The sequence below is a fragment of the Notechis scutatus genome, chromosome 3 (assembly GCF_049901735.1).
Source record: "Notechis scutatus isolate UNSWTSFEM ecotype Mainland chromosome 3, rNotScu1.2, whole genome shotgun sequence".
Lineage (NCBI taxonomy): Eukaryota > Metazoa > Chordata > Lepidosauria > Squamata > Elapidae > Notechis > Notechis scutatus.
In genome coordinates, this window is record NC_142011.1 from 172,115,754 (window position 1) to 172,137,574 (window position 21,821).

At 37.8% G+C, this 21,821-nt stretch overlaps 1 protein-coding gene across 4 annotated transcripts in view; it reads left to right on the forward strand.

Annotated features, from left to right (window-relative positions):
• The window catches only part of CHD7 (chromodomain helicase DNA binding protein 7), a 215,483-nt gene that overhangs the window by 135,062 nt on the left and 58,600 nt on the right, over window positions 1-21,821 (forward strand). For all 4 annotated transcript variants that reach the window (XM_087961776.1, XM_087961777.1, XM_087961778.1 and 1 more), the window contains exons 6-7: window positions 18,472-18,609; window positions 21,018-21,083. In XM_087961776.1, coding sequence (XP_087817902.1) covers window positions 18,472-18,609; window positions 21,018-21,083 — 204 coding nt within the window. The remainder of the gene's footprint in view (window positions 1-18,471; window positions 18,610-21,017; window positions 21,084-21,821) is intronic.

A 21,821-nucleotide genomic window follows, 5' to 3' on the forward strand; every position in this document is an offset into this window, starting at 1 on the left:
GGGATCCCTGTCTGCTCGATCCTTTGCGCATATGGGACATCATCAAACTCAGGTATTCCCCAATATTCCTGACATACCAGTCCAGGGTTTTCGGGAGGAGGTGGAATTAGGTGACCAGGATGTTCCCATGGAGGTGGGGTCGATCCATCAGATGGACTTGGGGTTGTCAGAGGCTGACCCACTAGAACGAGGAATGTCGGATGACGAAGGCCTCATTCTGGACCAACCTACCTTTTCTGGCCTTTTTCATCCGCACCTCTTTAAATCTTTACTGTTCAAAGCAAAGAACACTGCTAAACTAGGCACATCAAGCCCTCATTCATTGTCAACAGGGTCTCAGGACGAATCCTGTCCCTCGTATGTTTTGCTGAATTAGTACAAAATCAATGGGCATCAGCAGGATCCTACCCAGCCCCAACAGGGTGCGATAAACGATATTATAATTTGGCACCAGAGTTTTCAAATTTTCTCAAAACGCCGGAGGTGGATGAGCCCATTGTGGCACTGGCCTCTTCAACCTTTCCCAACGAGGCCAAGTAGGCCCTGAGACCGGAGGAAAAGAGAGTAGAGTTGGCACTCCGTAGGGTGCATGTTTCTGACGCCTGGGCCATTAGGGCAGCTACAGCTGCGTCCTTTTTTACACGGTCCTCACTACGATGGCTCTTCCACTTGAGGGATATATTGCCGGCGTCAAATGTCAGAGCCCACCAGGACATTGCTAAGATTATTGCAGCGGCAGAATTCTCCGCCGACACCACATTTAATGCAGTCAAATTCTCATCTAGAGCCATAGCATCTCACGTATCAGCACGGAGACTGCTATGGCTCAGACATTGGCAGGTGGATACCAAGCATAAATGCAAGCTGGCATTAGCCCCAATATCGGGGGATAAATTATTTGGCAGTGTCTTGGAGTCCCTGCTTATTGAGAATAGAAACAAGAAAAAAGTGCTTCCCCCTCCTTTTCGGAGGTCTGAAAACAGAACGCCCCAGTCGTTTCGAAGGGGTTCCTTTCGGCCCTACTATCAAGGCCCATACGTTCCCAGATTGCAGAGAACATCAGGCTACAGGCCCAGTTTTAGACAGGATAGGTCGGGATCTTCTGATAGAGGTCAGCGGGAAGGCCAAAACAGAAGAAACCCCAGAGGTACGCAAGACCGATTTTTTCATCTCCCTAAGTGAGTCCTTGACAGCAGCTCCCATTGGAGGGCAGCTAAAATTGTTTGCTGATCAATGGGACATCTCCACCTCTGATGCGTGGGTCAGGGACTCTGTTAGGTTTGATTTGGCGCTAGAGTTTCAATCCTCCCCCCCCAAACTTTTTCATTAGGAGCCCTAGGTCCATGGACCCCATTAAGAGAGCATTGATGCAGGAGGCTATCAATCTTCTGCATATTCGGGCCATTAGAGAGATCCCATCTGAACAACAGGGTCAAGGCTGTTACTCTCTATTGTTTGTGGTCCCAAAGAGTTCGGGGGGCTGGAGGGCAATTCTGGACCTCAAACGTCTGAACAGATCATTGGTTTATTGAAAATTCAAGATGACGACTCTCCAGTCCATTCTGCTCAGCATCAGAGAGAACGATGTCCTGACCTCTATAGATCTGACAGAGGCTTATCTACCAATTAGACCTGCTCACTACAAATATCTTAGATTTTGCTATTGTGATCGGCACTGCGAATATATCGCCCTACCATTCGGTCTGGCTTCAGCCCCTAGGACTTTTACCAAGGTCCTAGCGGCTTTGGCTGCCTCCCTCAGGATCAAATCTATTCGTTTACAATGTTATCTGGATGATATTTTAATTTTGTCATCTTCCAGATACCAGGCAAATTTGGATACCAAGATTACTCTGGAGACCTTTCAAGGTCACAGCTTTTCCATAAATTGGGATAAAAGCCATTTGATCCCTTCAACTAGGTTAGTTCATTTAGGGTCAGTGATAGATACTGTGGAGGGCAAGGTTTTTCTCTCTCAGGACAGGTTGAATAGTATCCAGTCTTTGACCAGAGAGATCAGAGCCTTAAAGAGGGTTTCCCTGGCAGTTCTGTCTCAACTGTTAGGGAAACTGATTTCTTGTATTTCCATTGTGCCTTGGGCTCGATTCCATTCTAGAGATCTGCAATGGTTCCTGCTACCTTTCCAGCGATCCGGAAGAGCCACTTCCAATGTCCAGATAAAGGTACCGCACAATGTTCCCCGATCGCTCCGCTGGTGGTCAGAAAACACGATAAACAAGGGGTGTCCTTTCAAGGAAACTTGCAGGGCAACGATCACAACCGATGCCAGCCTGGTAGGATGGGGAGCTCACTTCCATTCCCACACTGCACAGGGAAGTTGGACTATTTCCGAACAATCACAAAGCATCAACCTGTTGGAGCTGCGAGCAGTTCATCTGGCGTTACACAGTTTTCTACCCCTTTTCCAATCACGCCACGTTCTGGTCTTGACAGACAATATCACAACCAAGGCCCACGTAAACAGACAGGGGGGTACCCACTCCAAACTTCTGATGCTGGAGACGGCCAGGTTGTTCAAGTGGGCCAAGGCCAATCTGTTGTCGCTCATGGCAGAGCACATAGCAGGGGCTTTAAACACACAAGCAGACTGGCTCAGCAGGGCCACGATAGATCAGACAGAGTGGCGCCTACACCCGTCTTTCTTCCAGGAAGCAGTGCGGAGGTTTGGGCAACCAGTGATCGATCTATTTGCCTCTCCCCTCAACGTCCAATTGCCCCGGTATATTTCAAGGTACCCGACTCGGGGCAGAGGCCATCAATGCCCTGCAATGTCAGTGGCCTCCTGGACTTCTATATGCATTTCCTCCACTCCCTGTAATACCCAGGTTGATCCAGAAGTTATTGGAGGAACGAGTGGAATTGATATTGGTCACCCCTTACTGGCCCAGGCGAACGTGGTTCGCGGACTTACAGGACCTGTCAAGAGAACAACCTTGGAAAATTCCACCATCGAGGGTTTCCCTCTCGCAAGGGCCAGTACTTCACCTGGACCCACAATGGCTCAGCCTAGCCGTATGGAGATTGAGCGGAGCCATTTAAGGACCCAACAGATTTCAGAGGATGCCATTGCCACCATACAAGCATCCAGACGGTCCTCAACAAATCGTATATATGAGGCCACGTGGTCCGCTTTCTGTCGCTGGTGCCGGGGGTCTAAGATCAACCCAACCGCCCCATCAATAGGACAGTTGTTGGACTTTTTACAGGAGGGGTTGACCAAGGGCCTATCTCCAAATACTTTACGCAGACAGGTGGCGGCCTTAGCCTCGGTGATATCCTGGGGTGACCTTCGTTCCATAGCGCACCATCCACATGTCCGCAGCTTTCTTAAGGGTGCTGCAAACTTACGACCTCTTGTAATTCACCGCTATTCCACTTGGGAGCTCAACAAGGTGTTAACTGCACTTACAACTGGCCCGTTCAAGCCTTTAAGAACCGCTAGTCTCAAATTCCTGACATATATAGGGTGGTCTTCTTAATTGCGATCACATCAGCAAGGAGGATTTCCGAATTGGCAGCATTGTCAATGAGAAAGGACCTGTACGTGTTTCATACGTGTTTCATACCTGTACGTGGTTCTCAGATTGGATCCATCGTTCACCCCTAAAGTAAATTCAGTCTTCCACAGAGCGCAGGAGTTGGTGCTTCCAAATTTTTGTCCGAAACCATCTCATAGACTGGAGCATCAATGGCATCGACTTGACGTTCGAAGGGCGTTAAGCATCTATCTAGACCACACGGTAGCATTTCAAAAATTTGAGGCTCTATTTCTATCCTTCAACCCATCCACTTTAGGACACAAGGTGTCATCGACAACCATTGGTAGATGGTTGAGAACCACCATAGCTAAAAGTTACGAATGCCAGTCTATCTCAGTTCCTAAGGGCATTACAGCCCACTCAACAAGGAGTGCGGCAACATCAGCAGCATGGGCCATACGGGCTTCCATAGACAAAATTTGCAGAGCGGCAACTTGGGCTTCACCATCGCCCTTTGTCAGAAATTATAAAATTGATATCTATGCCTCAGCGGACGCTTCATTTAGCAGAAGAGTCCTGCAGAGGGTCCACAGAGTTTAGGAGTGGATTTCGATCCAGACGGAGTCCCTCCCTAAGGACAGGCCGAGCTTTGGTATGTCCCACTTCTGGATGCTCTGAACAGCTCATGGGAGAAAGGGCGTTGGTACTTACCTGATACGCCTGTTCTCTGTGAGCTGTGAAGAGCATCCAGCCCCACCCATTTCTTTCCATCTGGTGGGGTTCCATTCCGGTCAGGGATCTAGATTAGGTGATGAGTTCCGGACTTTGGCATTCAGTCTTCGCAAAACTGGGGGACGCTGGGGAGGTGTCCCGTGGAGGAGGAGGAGAGTCCCGGAGTTTTAAGCCCAGCCTTTCCAGAAGAGACTGAAGCACCTCCCACTTCTGGATGCTCTTCACAGCTCACAGAGAACGGGCGTATCAGGTAAGTACCAACGCCCTATTTAACACCCAAGAGGACATCACACATATTTGTCTTACTGCTTGTTCAGTATTGAATCATTTGATAAATATATTACTTACTTCCAAATGATGCTTCTATCATGTACTATTTTATTGCATCTAGTAACTAACTTTCATATTGACAGAAAATGTTGCATAATTCAAACTATACAGTAAACTATACAATAAATCAGGAAACATACAGTAAAATTTATTTCTCACCTTCATGCATTTCTCAACAGCACACTGAAGGGCAAAAAAAAATATGGTTTGCATATACCCTGCCTGACATAAGATTACTATATATTTTCCAGATTTTGCTTATTGCAAATTATTGCCATCTATTGTGTTTTTTCAGTCTGAATTTTGCTATACATCTTTCCAGGTACACTAAATTAAGAAATCCTCTTGTGGTTTCTGCATTTATTTTTATTGTCACTCCTTTTACACAATGAAACAGTAACAGCATTTTGGGCATCTGGCACAGATGACTTCACAAATGCATTAAGTCACATAGCTAATCATACATGCTTTAACTACATCTGCAGTCTTCTGTTTTTCATTATTCTCACAACCTTCATGACTTACATGTTAGCTGTTGTTTAGATATTAACATTTGTAATGTTAATCTCAATTCTAGTTATTGATATACCACAAATGTAAATCTAAAATACACAAACTAGCATTCTGTCATTTTAGCATCTTCTCAAATTATTTCATCACTTTTATTCTAAATTCCATTCCTTCTGATGGAACAAACTTATGTTTATACACATCAAAATTGCTCTGTATTTTCTTTCTTCTTTTTAATGTTAAGTGTTCCTTCCTTTCTTTGTATTCTTTTGCATTTATCCTTATATAGTAGTTTTCTGTCATCTTCATTTCTGCAGCAGTACTTCTCTTATATGTACTTTTAATCCTTTGCCTCTTTCCTTACATCATTCTATCAAGAATAATTGTTCATACTACCCATTAAAGTAGTTCCTCACTCTTGTGTAATACTTTGTTTACATTGTTGTCTTCACTTTGTTCCGTCTGCTTCCACACATCATTCCTTACAACTTCCTATGCACTTAATCTGTCAACTAATACTTCATACAGGATTCATAGTTTTTCTTTCATTTTCTTTCATTTTGTTTTTGCTTTTCTCCCATAAGCTGTTCAGAGCATCCAGTGATGGGAAGGTGCTTCAGTCCCTTCTAGGAAGGCTGGGCTTAAACTTGAGGACACTCCTCCTCCTCCACGAGACTCCTCCTTAGTGTCCCCAGTTTTAGCTCAGCCTTTCTTCAGACAGGTTGTGTTATTGTTTTCCTGGTCAGAACAGAACACTGGTGATTTAGCTGATTTATTTCTCAGGTCAGGTAAAACCATAGTTTCTGTCACCAACTACCCCCCTGGGAACCTCCAAAAGTCATTTCGCTCTTTTTTTTTTTTTACATTCCAGCCTCCCGAGGCTAAAGCCTCATAAATGGGGAGGCTTATCTTTCCAATCTGCCCTGACGCTAAAAGCCTCTCGTTTCAGAGACTCTCCCTTAAACTTCTAAACAAGGAGGCTTATCTCTCTGTTCTCCCAGCCGGCTGAGTAAACGCTCTGTCCCTTCCAGGTTTGAAGCTTCAATTTAAAAGTGCAGCCTTTTATCCCTTTTTATTAAGAGGCTTTCCCCGCAAACACTTCAGGGCAAGGAATTAGCCTCTGCGCCTTTCCGCTGAATGGTTTTGCTTTCAGCAGGTCGGGCGGTGATAGCTGCTTTCGTTTTCATTCTGCCACAAGGCAGCCACCATTTTAAAGGCCAGTGGTTAAATTTGCTGAGTAATTGTTACTGCTTGTGAGGCAAGTTACCCAACAAGGTTTCCCTTCTTGGGGACCTGGGAAGGGGGGGTCCCTACCACCAGTCCACTGGATGATAGAGGACTTGAACTGCTGGATTCCACAGGCATTCTTCTATTTTTTCTATTAATTTGGGTGCTGTTTCCAATGGGTCTTCTAATATAAATACCAGGTCATCTGCAAAAGCTTGTAATTTATACTCCTCCTTGTTAGGTATAACATTGATACCAAATATGGTTTGGGTGAATAAATATATAAAACTTAGATATCATGGTTTAAGTGCTTATCACTTTAAGTACAATGCAGCAGGCAATTAGCCGATTAAGGGTGCGGTTAGAAGTTACAATATAAGGAAGCATTAGAAGCTGGAAAGCTTACTGGCTGTAACTGTGTGCTGCTGCGACTAACTGTGTCTTGCTGTGACTAACTGTGATTACTGACTGTGAGTGCCTGTGACTGAACTGTTATTGTTTGCTACTGTTTGCTGATTTACTGCGTAATTCTACTGAATATCCAGCGTTTGTTTCTCTGGAGAGTGAAACCGGAGGAGGAGAAGATATCTTTATCGGCTGATAAAGATATTGCAAGGACTCTTAACTTGGACTATACTAGTGAGTCTTACTGGATGGAAATACTGTGAATGACTTAATGGACTGAATGACAATGCTTAAACTCTAACTGGATTAAAAACTATTTAAACTACAAACAGTGTTTGTGTTCAGTGTGTGTATACTCTGGGGCCCTTCCGCTCTCCTTTGGTTGCCTGGCTTGACTACTGCTGCAATACTCTGCTAGGGTTAATCTCCAAACCCTAACATTGGTTATGGGCCCAGCAGCATAGTCTAACTAACCAGGATATAGCAGAGAGAGTTGGTGTGAGTTGCACATTACTGTAAAAACAAACTGTTTTAATTAGTTTAAAATAGTCAAAATATCTGAAGAGTAATGGCACAAGTAAATTTGTCACAACTGTCCATGATATCCAGGCTGGATGGAACAAACTATGTTTCATGGTCAATGAAATGTAGTTTACTTCTACGCAGAGAAGGATTGTGGGACATTATAGCAAACCCACCAGATGTGAGTAGCTGGGATCCTGCTGATGATGATGATAACGAAAAGTTACAAGACTTTAAACTGAAGAATGAGCAGGCTTTATGCATCATAGGACTGACTCTCTGTGATCAGCAGCTTGTCCATATTCGTGGAGAAGAAAATGCTGCAAACTGCTGGGAGAACCTCAGGAAGATTTATGTTCGGGACAGTGTAGGAGCACATATAAATCTTACACGGAAGCTTTTCAACGCATCTTCAGAGGAATGGAGATATGTTAGTTCATTTAAACTGTATGAAGAGCATTTTTCAAGATTTGCAAGAAAAAGAGCTTATATTTAATGAACTGCAACAAGTCTACATAATATTATCTTCATTAGATCAAAGCTATGATGACTATGTGACTTCGTTAGAGGTATTGCCAAAAGAAAGCCTCTCATTAACCGAGATTACAGGCAGGCTACTAGAAGAAGCCAGAAGAAGGCGTGAGCGTGACGAGCTGAGAGAAGATAAGAAAGAAGAGAAATTATCTTCAAAGCTTGAAAGAAACCAGCAAAGCAAAGTAAAGCACCTGGAAGGAGAGAATTTATCTTCAACAGCATACACAATTAAAAAGTGTTTTAATTGTGGAGGCAGAGGACATTTGGCAAGATTCTGCAAAAAGAGAAAAAGCCAGAATGTAAAAAGCCAAAGAAAGCATTTGAACTAGCCACGTTTAGCAACTCTGATGTGAAGAATAATTTATGGGTGATTGACAGTGGCGCATCCCACTGCATCACAAGAGATAAGACAAAATTTATAAAAATGTCTACAAGTTCTCAACATATATCACTTGCCAATGGCTGGAACCTGAAAGCGAAAGGTCAAGGTTTTGCACGTTGTCCGTACATAAACCAGGATATAAAAATGTTGTATGTACCACAACTAAAGTTTAATTTGCTTTCAGTAAGGGTATTAGATAAATTAGGTTATGTAATTACTTTTAAGGATAATAATTGCATAATTGAAAAAGATAACAAAAGGGTAACTGCAGCTTTAAATGGAACATTATATGTATTAGTTAATAGTAAGAAAGGGAGGCTCAGACTGTATTTAATAATATAAAGCCTCATGATGAATGTATCCATTTATTGCATAGGCGTTTGGGGCATGTAAATTTTAAAATGCTAAAACGTACAGTTGAGTTATCTGAAGGAATAAGGTTAAAACCTTGTGATAAATATTTGCGTTGTAATGTTTGCTGTGAAGATAAGAGCAAAGTATTGCCTGCAAATAGGCTAAATGGTTTCAAAACAAAAGAACCTTTAGAAGTGGTATTTGCAGACATCATAGGTCCAAAGAAACCCAGTATGGGAGGTGCTAGATATATACTGAGCATTATGGACCATTATTCTAGATATGGGTTTTGCTATTTAATGAAAAGCAAAACTGAAACATATCAACATTTTTTCAATTGGCTTAGATTTGCTGAAAGAAAGTCTAAACGACAACTGATAACCCTGGTGACAGATAATGGCACGGAATTTATTAATAACAAATTCCAGAACAGACTTAAGATAGCTGGAATAGAGCATAAGAAGTCTGCTCCATATAGGCCAGAACATAATGCTTTTATTGAAAGAAGAGGCCAAACACTACAGGCAATGGTTAGAACAATGTTAAATGATTCTGGGTTACCTGATTCTTTGTGGGGGGAGGCTACAATGTGTGCTAATAACATATTGAACAACGTTGTTAATACAACAACAGGTGAAATACCATTTACCAGATGGCATGGCAGGAAACCTGACCTAAGTTACCTGCACACATTTGGTGCACCAGCATGGGTGCATATTCCTGCACAACTCAGAAAAAAGGGCAACATAGAGCTAAAAGATTTTTCTTCGTTGGTTATCAGGCAAACCATAGGGCATATAGATTTTGGGAGAAAGGCACATCTAAAGTGTTATGTAGTGCTAGTGCCCAATTTCTAGAACATGAAGGATGGGAGAAATTAGAACAGGATGCCAATAAAGATGTAATTATTGAATCCTATAAAAATCCCATTAGTTATCCCTGTAACTTTAAAAATAAAATAAAGAGACAAATACAGGATAAGATAGTGCCCATAAAGGAAGAAACAGATTCAATAGCTGAACAGGATGAGGAAGATGAACAGATAGTAGTTCAACAAAGTCCTCCTGTAAGCCCTGTAATTCCCAGAAGAACTACACGTGTATCTAGACCGCCTGATAGGTACCAGGCTAACACAGTGTGCCAGATTAATCAAGTTCCTAATTCTGTAGAAGAAATTAAAAAGTATCCTACTAAGGAAAAAGAAAGATGGTATGCAGCAATGAATAAGGAACTGAATTCATTAAGTGATATGAAGGTGTATGAGAATGCCAAATTACCTGTAGGAAAGAAATCCATTGGCTGCAAATGGATATTTAAGGTAAAAATAGATAAAGATGGTAATTTAATCCATAAGGCAAGGTTAGTAGCCCAAGGTTTTAGGCAGAATGCTAATGACTATGATGAGGTGTTTGCACCTAGTCTTAAGGCAGCAACCTTGAGAGCAGCTTTAGTGTGGGCAGCTAGTAAAAACTATATAGTTAACCATTTAGATGTGGAAACTGCTTACTTGCACGCCCCATTAAAACATATTATTTATATGAAAAAACCTGTTGGTATTAAAAGTGAAAATAAGGATAATAATGATTGTTGGTTGTTAAAGAAAAGTCTCTATGGTCTTAAACAATCAGGCTATGAATGGAACCAGTATATTGTAAAGGAACTAGACAATATAGGATTTAAAGCTGGTTTAGCCGATCCATGTCTGTTTAAGAGAGAGACAAATGGGAAAATATCATTATTATTACTATTCACAGATGACATTGCATTGATAACTGAAACTAATGATGAAGCAAATAAAATAATAGCATCATTAGGTAAGAGAATAAAGATCAAGCAATTAGGGAGATAAAAGTATCTCGGTTTGAATATAAAGAAAACACGGAAAGGTTTTAAGATATCTCAGGAAGATAAGATAAGCAAATTGCTAAAAGATTACAAGATGGAGCTTTGTAAGCCGGCTAAGACTCCAATGAGTCAGGAGTTTAGCAACACTGATGTACAAAGCCCGGAGTTTGATAAGGTGATTTATCAATCTTTAATTGGTAGTTTGAGTTATATTAGTAATTGGTCTAGACCAGATATATCGTACTGCGTGAATCAGTTGGCTAGATTCAATTCTGCACCATGTGAAAGACACTGGATTGCAGCTAAGAGGATATTAAGATATCTTAAAAAGACAATGAATTATTCATTGTATTTAGAACCAAAGGGTGAATTAATTTTGAGTGCTTATGCAGATGCTAGTTTTGCATCAGAAAGAGACACTAGAAAGTCGACTTCAGGAACAGCCATAATGCTGGGTAAGACATTAATAGGCTGGAAGTCAATAAGACAACAGCATATAAGTTTGTCTACTATGGAGGCAGAATTCTCCTGTTTATCATTGTTATGTACAGAATTAATAATGTATAAACAAATGTTAATTGATATAGGTATAACTGTAGATTATCCTATAATTATACATGAAGATAATCAGGCAGCAATTCAAATGGCCACAAATATTGGAGTAAAAACAAGGAGCAAGCATACAGATCTAAGATACCTAAACGTGAGACAATCTGTAAGAAGTAAGATGATTCAGCTAGAGTACTGTATGTCGGAGGACAATTTAGCTGATAATTTTACTAAAGCCCAAGGTGCCAGTAAGCACCAGGAGAGTTGTGAAAAATATGGGGTTAGATTGTAAAGGTATTATATATTTATTTCACCCAAAAGGGGAGTATGTTAGGTATAACATTGATACCAAATATGGTTTGGGTGAATAAATATATAAAACTTAGATATCATGGTTTAAGTGCTTATCACTTTAAGTACAATGCAGCAGGCAATTAGCCGATTAAGGGTGCGGTTAGAAGTTACAATATAAGGAAGCATTAGAAGCTGGAAAGCTTACTGGCTGTAACTGTGTGCTGCTGCGACTAACTGTGTCTTGCTGTGACTAACTGTGATTACTGACTGTGAGTGCCTGTGACTGAACTGTTATTGTTTGCTACTGTTTGCTGATTTACTGCGTAATTCTACTGAATATCCAGCGTTTGTTTCTCTGGAGAGTGAAACCGGAGGAGGAGAAGATATCTTTATCGGCTGATAAAGATATTGCAAGGACTCTTAACTTGGACTATACTAGTGAGTCTTACTGGATGGAAATACTGTGAATGACTTAATGGACTGAATGACAATGCTTAAACTCTAACTGGATTAAAAACTATTTAAACTACAAACAGTGTTTGTGTTCAGTGTGTTACTCTGGGCCCTTCCGCTCTCCTTTGGTTGCCTGGCTTGACTACTGCTGCAATACTCTGCTAGGGGTTAATCTCCAAACCCTAACACTCCTTTTTAATTTTCATTCCTTTTATTTCTTTTTCTTCTCTGATATTCCTATTCAAGACTTCCAATGTTAACACAAACAGCAGAGGCAACAATGGACAGCCTTGCCTTGACCCTTTTCTTATATCTATGGATTCTGTTAATTCTCCATTCACCATCACAATCACCTTTGCAGTTTGTTCATGGTATATTGTTTCAATGACTTGGATACATTTCTTACCAAAGCCCATTTGTATCAATTGCAATAAAATAAATCGCCAACTCACATTGTCAAAGGTTTTTTGAGCATCTAGAAACATCAAGACCATTTGCTTCTCAAGGTGTGCTTCATAATATTCCAGGGTATCCAAAATGATTCTCACATTGTCTTTGATTTGTCTCTTTGGCAGAATCCATTTTGATCAGTATGAATAAAATTATTTAAGTATCTTTTTAGTCTTTCTGCCAAAATTGAAGCAAAGATTTTATAGTCTGAGTTCAATAAAGATATAGGTCTATAATTTTTAACTTGCTGTAGGTCTGTACCTTCCTTCGGTATAAGTGTAATGTATGCTTCTGACCATGTTTTTGGTATTCTTTTCTTTAACATAACTTCATTCATAACTTCTAAAAGATGAAAATTCAATATTTCCTGAAAAGTCTTGTAAAGTGTTTTCCCAGCATTCTGGGTTTTTTAAGGCTTTTGTTAATTCCATCATTGTTATACTTCCTTCTAACATTGTTTCAATGTTTTTGAGTATCTGAGGTAAGTTCTCTTTCTGAAGATATTGTTTAACTTTTTCTTCTTGAATATTCTCTTGAAAGTACAGTTTTCCGTAGTAGTCTTGTATAATTTTTTTCTTCTCCTTATTTCCATAGCAAACCTGTCCTTCTTTATTTATCAATTGACTAATTCTTCTTGCTTCTCATACCTTTCTCAGTTTATAAGCTAGCCATCTACCTGGTTTATTTGTATCTTCAAAGTAATTCTGTTTAGCATTTTTAATTTTTTGTGCTAATTCCTCTTTTTCCATTAGTCCCATTTTATGTTTAATTATATCAATTTTATTTTTAATGTCTTTTTTGTGGGAACATCTGTAAATCTTTTTTCAGTCTTTTATAGTCATCCTCTAATGTCTTAAATGTCTTTTTCTGTTTTATGTTTCTTCTCATAGTATAATCTGTTATCAAGCCTCCTGTGTAGGCCTTCATCGTGTCCCAGAGATTCTGTAAAGATGTATCCTCTTTTCTATTTTCTTTGAAGAAGAAAACAAGTTCTTTCTCTATTTTCTGTTTAAAGTCTTTTTCTTTCAGTATCATATTATTTAAAGTCCATCTAGATCTCCTCTTGTGTCTTCCAAATAACTGACACTGGATTATGATCTGCCCAAATGCTTGTTTCTATTTCAACCTGTCGTACATTAGTCAATAATTCTGCTGACATCCATATCATATCTATTCTAGACCAGGATGTGTGCCTGTTTGAATAAAAAGTATATTGCTTACTTTCTGCATTTCTCTCTCCCCATGCATCTTTTAAATTAAATTCTTCTGTTATTTGAAGGAAGGATTTTGGTGGTATCTTTATAACTTTCTTTGTTGTTTTCTGTGTTTTATAGTCCAACCGGTCATTAATTATTCCATTAAAATCTCCCATCATACAAATATTAACATAGTCCAGTTCAATTATTTTTGTATGTAATTTTCTATAGAATTCTTGTTTATCATTCGGGGCATAAATTGCAATTAAAAGTGTTTTAGCGCTGTTATCCGTTATTTCCACCGTCAAAATCCTTCCATCATCATCTGTGTAAATTAGTTCTGCCAAAATTGTTTCTTTAATATATAATACCACACCTCTTTTTTTAGATTGTGCCAGTGACGTAAATAATTTCCCTAGTTTTCCTTGTTTTAGTATATATTCATGTTGTTTTTTAATATGTACCTCTTGTAAGCAGATTATATCAAATTTTAATTATTTAATTTATGAAATACTTTTCTTCTTTTAGTAGCCAAATTAAGTCCATTTATGTTAATCGTAATAAATTTTCTTTCATCCATGTTAAGCTTTATAAGAGGGTTTTATTGCTCTAGTAGATCTCAATTCTCGTTGTTCTCTGGGTTCACTGCCTATTGCACCTTTTTTTACTTTTTCAATTACTGCTATACACTCCTCTTTGAACTCAATTAGTGACTCTTCCTTTCTTTCTTCTTCCTCCTTTTCTCTAAAGTATTCTAAGTAGAATAGCTCAGCTTTTCCAACTGTGTCAAGTGAACAAGAGGCCTTCTGGCATCAGCTATCTGTAGTTTACTCCTCTTTTAAGTAACTCTTTAGTCAAGAATAAATATTCTCTTCTCATCTCTCTTACTCTTCTTGGTACCTGTTTCAGCACCACAATTTCTTTATCTTTATATTAATGTTTTCTCTCTTGCCACCTGGAGTATCTGTGTCTTAATAATCTTAGTAAATCTAATGTAAACTTCTCTTGGTAATCTATTCCTCGTTGCATATCTTGTATAGACACAAAACACTTAGTCCATCCCATCCATCATCTTTTCCTTGGTTATTTCCAGTGCTTCTGCCAATATTTCTGCCATTATTTCAGAAAGATTTTCACCTTTTCCTTTTTCTATATTTTGAAATCTTAGATACAATTCTGATTTGTCTATTTCCCATCCTAATGGTTCACATCTGCCCTTCTCGACATTGCTCAAATGAATATCAATATCTCCAATTTACTTATCTCTTTGTATATCTTCTTCAATTTTTTTGAACCTGTCTTCATATTTCATCATCATCTGTTGAATATTTTCTACTTTTTCATCTGTCTTTTCAATTATTTGCTCAATTTTCTGAATTCCCTGCATAATCATCTGTAATGTCACTTCCTTCTCTTTCTCTTTTTCCTGTTGTAATATTGTTTGTATAGATCATTGTCCTCCAGATGGTGAGAGAGATGGTATTGAAGAAGCTGGGCTGTTGTCTTTCTACTCATCTTGTAATGCTTATCTGTAAAGAAAGAGAGAGAAAAAAGAGGAAAAAAAGAGGGGGGAAAAAAGAAAAAAAAATGAAGGCAAGCAATTGCCACTCCAAAGGAAAAAAGGAGAAAGAAAATCTTCAAGCACTTGTATACCTTAATCCAATTAGTTGCAATGGTAGATGTAAAAAGTAAAAAAATCAAAAAGAAAAAAGAAAAAAAGAAAAATATTTTATATGTTCCTCTTAACCAAAAGAAAACCAAAATAAAAGGTTTACATTCTAGTTCCTGGTTTAAAAAGTTAAGATCCAATTAAAGCGAAAAAGGAGCCCCACTAGTGGGGGGCAGGGGGTTTAGAAAGGGAGGCAAAAGGTAAAAAGCAATTCTAATACAAAACAAGCCTCTGCCGCCAAATATCCAAGGCTCTTTGATAAACCAGCTCAGAATTTTTCAAGGTCACTTCAATCTTCTTTCTTTCAACTTCAACTCCAGATTCCAGCTATCTGTACAAATGAGCACCTGAATAAACAAACTGCCATGCTCATCTTTATCTTTTCCAATACAAAGCTTGGAGTCTTTGACTGTAACACAAGCTAGTGAGAGAGAAAAAAAAAAAACAATGTATCCAAGCCTCTGGGCGGCAGTGCTACTTATTTTCCTTCACTTTTACTTCCCCCTCCTCAATCTACAACCAGGAACTAATAAAAAAGTAAAGTCTTTTCCCTTTTTTTTTTAAAGTAGAAAAATAAATCTTAAGTCAAGCAGAAGAATCTTAGTCAAAAAAGGATTTTCAAAAGGGTTGTTAAAAAAAGGGAGAAAGAAATACAAACAAAAATAAAAAGTTTAAAAAGGACCAGTCCAGCTTAAACAACTTTGCCAAATTCTTTTTTTTTTTAAACAAGTTTTATTAATTTTCAAAATACACAAGTCATCATTATCCATTACATATTTAAACCTTTTTCTATTATAAATTTAACAAGTCAGATGAACTATAATTCTGTTTTAAACCATTTCCATATAAACATACAAAAACCTCTTATCCATTTTCTCTTTATTTCTCTTTACTCTTATTCCATTTTATTATTATTATTTCATCTATTTCTTTCTGACTTAGTTACCATTACTCTCATTCTATATTTCTGCAAGGTTTCATTAATTCTCCCCCCCCAAAAAAACATATATACACAACACACAAAACATAAAAAAAATCTTTTTGGAAAGTAACTTGGACCCAGGTATCTCTTTCTTCATGGACTTCCACTGTATTCATGCTCATATTACATATCATTACTTATTTTATTTACCATTCTAAGTCTTCTATATTAACTTCTCCCCATATTTCACTCTTTTTAATTCTATCTTAATTAATCATCTTAATTTGAGTCATTATATTTGTATCTTTTGTCCATTCTTTATTGTACCTTTGTCTCATTCCTTATAAAAAAAAAAAAGAAATTTCTCCTGAAATCACTAATCAGAGTATGATGCCTTTCTATCTCCCCACTAAATTAATCAAGTTAATCTTTAAAATAACACCCAATACCCAATCCGATTTTGCTTGGTACATTCTAACTGAATAATACATCCAGAATAATTAAATACATAGTTAAACAATAAATCTAAATATTAAAAACAAATACTATAATAAAAATTTTATAATAACATCAATACCATAATCTTGTTAAACTCTTTAATTAAAGCTCAATATTCTAAATCTCCCCTCATATTATTAAATTTTAAAACCAATCATTATTAACATTTCAACATTTTAATCTCTTATCAACTCTTAAGCCATTTAAGTTTTCTATTTCTAATACAATACTACAATATCATCTTATGTACCTTGCAAAATCTCTTTGCAGAAATTATACTTATCCTTTATCCCTAAAAAAGATTCCTTTTTTCCCATTTAATTTCAAAACTGTGTAGCTTTTCTCCACCTTTTCCCTTTCTTTCTTCTCCCAACAAACCTTTCTACCCCCCCTTCTTCTAGCCTCTGCCTTACTGGCTTCCCTTCTCTGTCGTATTCCTCTTCCCTTTTGTTTACCATCATTATATTGATTTTGCACCTTATTTTTCCCTTTCTTAAATGTTTTTTTTAAATCTTAAGTCCTTTATTTCTCTTCCTTTCCCTCTTCCTTCCCTCTTGGTCGAGTTCTGAGATTTATTAAAGATGGCTTCCTCTCCTTCTTCTTCTGCTGTCTTCATCTGTTGCAATGTTTGTTGATAGTTAATGAGCGCCATTTCCAAAAAAAGGCAGGCTTCTTTCAAACCAGCTTTACCATTTTTTTTGCTTGCTCATAGTCCCTTCTCAGTTCCTCAATAGAAGGAGCCATTATAAATCTTTTCTTTTCTTTTCTCTTACAACAACCAAAATATTCCAAAGGAAAAATAAAACAATCCCAAAGTTATCAATCAGTCCAAACCAAGACAGAGTTCCCACTCTCTCCTCCTAAGGTAGTATCAATCAGAAAAAAAGAAAGTCCAAATCTATTTCTTAAAATCTTATTGCAATATATTTTAGTCTTTCAATCCTTAAGGCATCTCCTCCAACAAAGTCTTAGCATACAATTTTTTTTTTTTTAGTCCTCTCTTTTCCCACTCATCGCTTAGAGCCAGTTTTCACCTAAAAAAAAAAATAGGTTTCTTAATATTCACTTTTTATTCCGTAGAAAAAGAGGGTAAGCTATCCTTTCAGCACCATCAAACTGCCGCTTTTTTCCTCTTCTCGAAGGTATCATTCAGAAAGTCATACTTTTCAGGAATTTTGTTAAATATGTCTTAGAGTCCTAGGAACCAAGAAAAACTTTCTCCTTTCAAGCACTTTCTCCACTTCCTCCTGCGCATTCTTACCCGGCTGCCAGCTTCTTTGTGGCGGCCATTACGGACTGCCGCTGCACCGTCCTGGGAAAAGGGGGTTCTGCCGGCCGGGGAGGGGGTCTGCAACACCCCCAAACCCCTCTCCGGATCCCCCCTACCTTCAGCTGCCCCTGCAGGGCAGCCTAGCTCCGTATCCGTCCGGATCGGAGCCCCAAAAGCGGCTAGCGGCGGGGATCGCGCAGCCATAAATCCCTGCGCGGCTCGTGAAGCCGACAAACCGGAAGTCTCTAACTTTGCCAAATTCAAAGTTGCAATAAAAAGGGAAAAAAGAAAAAAACGTTCACTTTGACAATTAATCACGCCACTTAAATTCTTTTCTCTTCACTTTTAGTCCACTTTAATTTTTTCAGGGTGTTCTCTCCAAGAAATAATAAGTAAAAGTTCATCTCACCAAACTGACATACTTTCTTTCCAATCTCTTCCGCTCCGGAACTGTCCCAGTTTCAGCAGCTTGGAAGGCTGCCTCTCTGCTGCCGGCAAAAAGGCCTTTTCCTGGATCAACCAGGGACTTTGCGATGTCCCCGGGATCGACAGGATGTGCCCTCCTCAATCACCGTCTCTTTGGGACGGTCTAGGTCTGGTGGGACCATCCTGCAACAGAGATATCAGTGGCGATCTTGGAGCTTCAAAATCAAATGCTGTACTGCTGAGATGCCAGTTCTGTCCCCCCCTCCTTTGTTGAACTTTTTTGATGACGTTTTTGATGTTAGGTGTAGAAGTATACACATTTATTTTTATAAGTATACACGAAGTATATTATAACTGTACACAAAGTAGAAGCATACACATTTATTTCTTATTTCTTTTTCAGAAGAGGCGTTCTAGCAGGCAAGTTAAAAGAAAGCGTTATACAGAAGATTTGGAATTCAAGATTTCTGATGAAGAAGTTGATGATACAGATGCTGCTGGAAGAAACTCCCCTTCAAATAACTCTCAGTCCGAGCAACAGGTCTGTTCATATTTATGCTCTTCAAGCTGAAGAATAAACTAAAAAATCCATACAATGTTGTAGTGTTGCTCCCCCTCCAAGGGATTTCCATCTCAGTTTGGCTCAACATGCCAAAATAAATCAGTTATTTAGATTCTTAAAGGCTGTGTTCATTCATATTTTCTTTACATGCCAACAATATGTAATTTTACATAATTTAATGAAATTAATGGTCTGTGTTGAAAAGCTTAAAACTAGGCTCCAAAGAGACAGAATTTACCTCTCTGAATTCAGTGGCCTGGCTTCTATGACTTAATAAACCACTCAAGCTTGTCTCCTGCTGTCAGGTATTAAAAGAACCCCTTTATGAAATTACTGTCTTTTAGTAAGCAGTGGGGTATGCTTGATGTTTTTTTAGTAGTGTAAATGATGGATAAAGTGAGTTGAATAAAATGAATAGTGATGATATGAAATGAGTACTATTAGAACCTTTAAAAAAATTCATATAACTAACTTAGGAAACCATTGGTGAAATGGGCATACTGACGTAATTATTGTTCAGTAATTATTTTTAAAAGCTTTCTGAAATCTTTTCTAGTGCTATGTCAAATGTTTGTAACAATTCTGCATTTGGAACACCCCACTTGCTACCAGTTGTCTGCTAGAAAGAATTTAAGGGACTGGCTTAGTACCTGATTATTTTCAGGGCTGCCCCACCCATAGTACTTCTGCCCTATTACTCAAGATAATTGTGTCAACTATTTGAATATTCAGAAAAACTAATGAGATGCATTTAGTGCTCATATTTAGGAAAACATTAAACACTGAGCCTTTAATTGATAAGTAATTAACAAGCTGATTTATTGTTTCATTTTAGTTGCATTATCTTTGTTACGCTTTGTTTTTGTATTTTTTTTAAATCATAAGACTTTTTGAATATTGAAATAAAACAAAAATGCAGTATAAAGTTAGTAAATAAAAATAAGATTTCTTGATGTTAGCATTAAAAATATACAATGATCCTTTTCAAAGCTAACATATTTTTTCATTATATATTTATTTAGCAGAACTTATAGCAGAAGGAGAAGACATCTTTAAACTATAAATGATTTAAGAATGTGTTTCTTCTATTTGAAAAAGCAACTTTTGTAATAGAGCAAGTGATTTAGCTCCTTAACCACTCCTAGAGATAAATGAGCATCCCTTAGATTGTTTCTAGAAATTGTAAGCAGCCATATTTCCAGGACTTAAAATTTAAATTGTAATTTCTATCCTTTGGTTCATGAACCTCTTCATTTGATAGCTCCTTATATTTCCCCCGTTCTCTCTTCTCTACCCTTATTTTTCAATAATTCTTCCTTCTTCCTAATATGTGAAACACTAATAGAGCTATATGTTTAGTGATTTTGGGATATATAATGGTATGTGGGAAAGACCCGGGAGGGATGAAGGAAAGAGATGCTTCCTAGAGAAGGATCAGAGAAGAGAAGGAGGAAGCCCAGTGGCTTAATGATCAGAGAAAGAAACTTGAAAAATACTTGCACTATTTGATCAGACAGTTAAAAGAGACAGATTGTACTTTCAGACTTGAAATGTAGTCTTATGATAAATTAGAATTAGCTGGTCTGTGTTTCTTATCTGGTTTACCTGGGAAGGCTGACAAGATGCTGAAAAAAAGTCCTAGTAAACTATATTCCCTCCATTTCTCTGCATGTAGATGTAGCAATAGTCTATAAAAATGGGAGGAAACCACAGAAAATTGTAAGTTCTCTTCCAGAGTGGCTGCTGCACAACTACAAGAAAATGATTGAGAATAGGAAATTCTTTAAAACCTGACTGAAAAAAGTTTGCAGTATTCATCTTATATTGAAATCAAACATGGTGAAGTTTCTGTGGAGATTCTCAATCATCCAGGTCATGGTTGTCCCAAAGGTGCTTTTCCAAAAGGCAACTGGACTTCCTTGAATTTTTTCCTTGAAAACGTTTCACTTCCAATCCAAGAAGCAGAGGTGGTATTCAGCAGGTTCTGACCAGTTCTGGAGAACCAGTAGTGAAAATTTTGAGTAGTTCAGAGAACCAGCAGATACCACCTCTGACTGGAGATTTTACAGTATCCTTCTCCTGCCACACCCATCAAGCCATGCCCACAGAACCGATAGTAAAAAAATTTGAATCCCACCACTGCCAAGAAACTTTTTCAGTTCTGACAGAATGGTGGGGAAAGATGATGAACCTTTAGAAATAATTTTTAAACCTAGAATTTGAAATCTTCAACATTATATTTGATACAATTTTCTTCAAAGTGACTGAGAATTATGCACGTTCAAGTTGGACATTTCCAAAGGGCAATAATAGAGACAGTCTTGACAATATGGCTGTTCCTTTCTGTACTTTTATTCAATAGTTACTATAAAATATTTCATTTTAAGGAATCTTCTGATGCTGAAGGTCCTGTAGTAGAAAAAATTTTGAGTAGCCGCATAATCAAGAAACAGGTAATGTTTATTATCTTAATCTTCATTTTTAGAATAGTTTGTTTCACTGTAAATTCTTCCACAACTGTCAATCAGAAATTTACTAATTTACTAATTGTGTGTATTATTATTATTTTTTAAAAAAATAATAGATTTCTAAACTTCAGCTTTACCTAATCTGAGAGATTAATTTAAGGTACAAGTGTAATATGTAAAGAAATTGGAAATAGAGCAGAACTGAATTATAGGATATATGCTATTTTTTATAATTCTTCATAAAGATATTAACAATATATTCTGGGTATGAAATTAGAGTTTTGCTTTCATAGCAATACATACAAAATTAATACTAGGTGTTTTGTTTTAAGGCCAGATTATTCTCTCAGTAAGATGTGTATTGTCTGTCTGTCTATGCATTTATTTATTTGCTTTAGGTTGTGATAGAATAAGCTATGTTTGCTTTGCTGGATCCAATGCACTGAACTCATATCCTTATAGTTTTGTACCTTGGATTTCATGGAATATTTTGTATCTCCAACAGAGAAGAAGTCTGCCTATCACTAAATACTTTCACCTCTCTCTCAGCCTAAAGTGATTATATTAGAAAATAATAATAATAATACTATCATGTTAGCAGAGCCAAATCAAAATGTATATCATCTAAAGCATATGTTGTCCACATTTTACTACCTTGGCTAGATTCTTTTGCCAGTAGCTTATTAACAATATTTATTAGAGAATGATTAATATTCAGGAGAC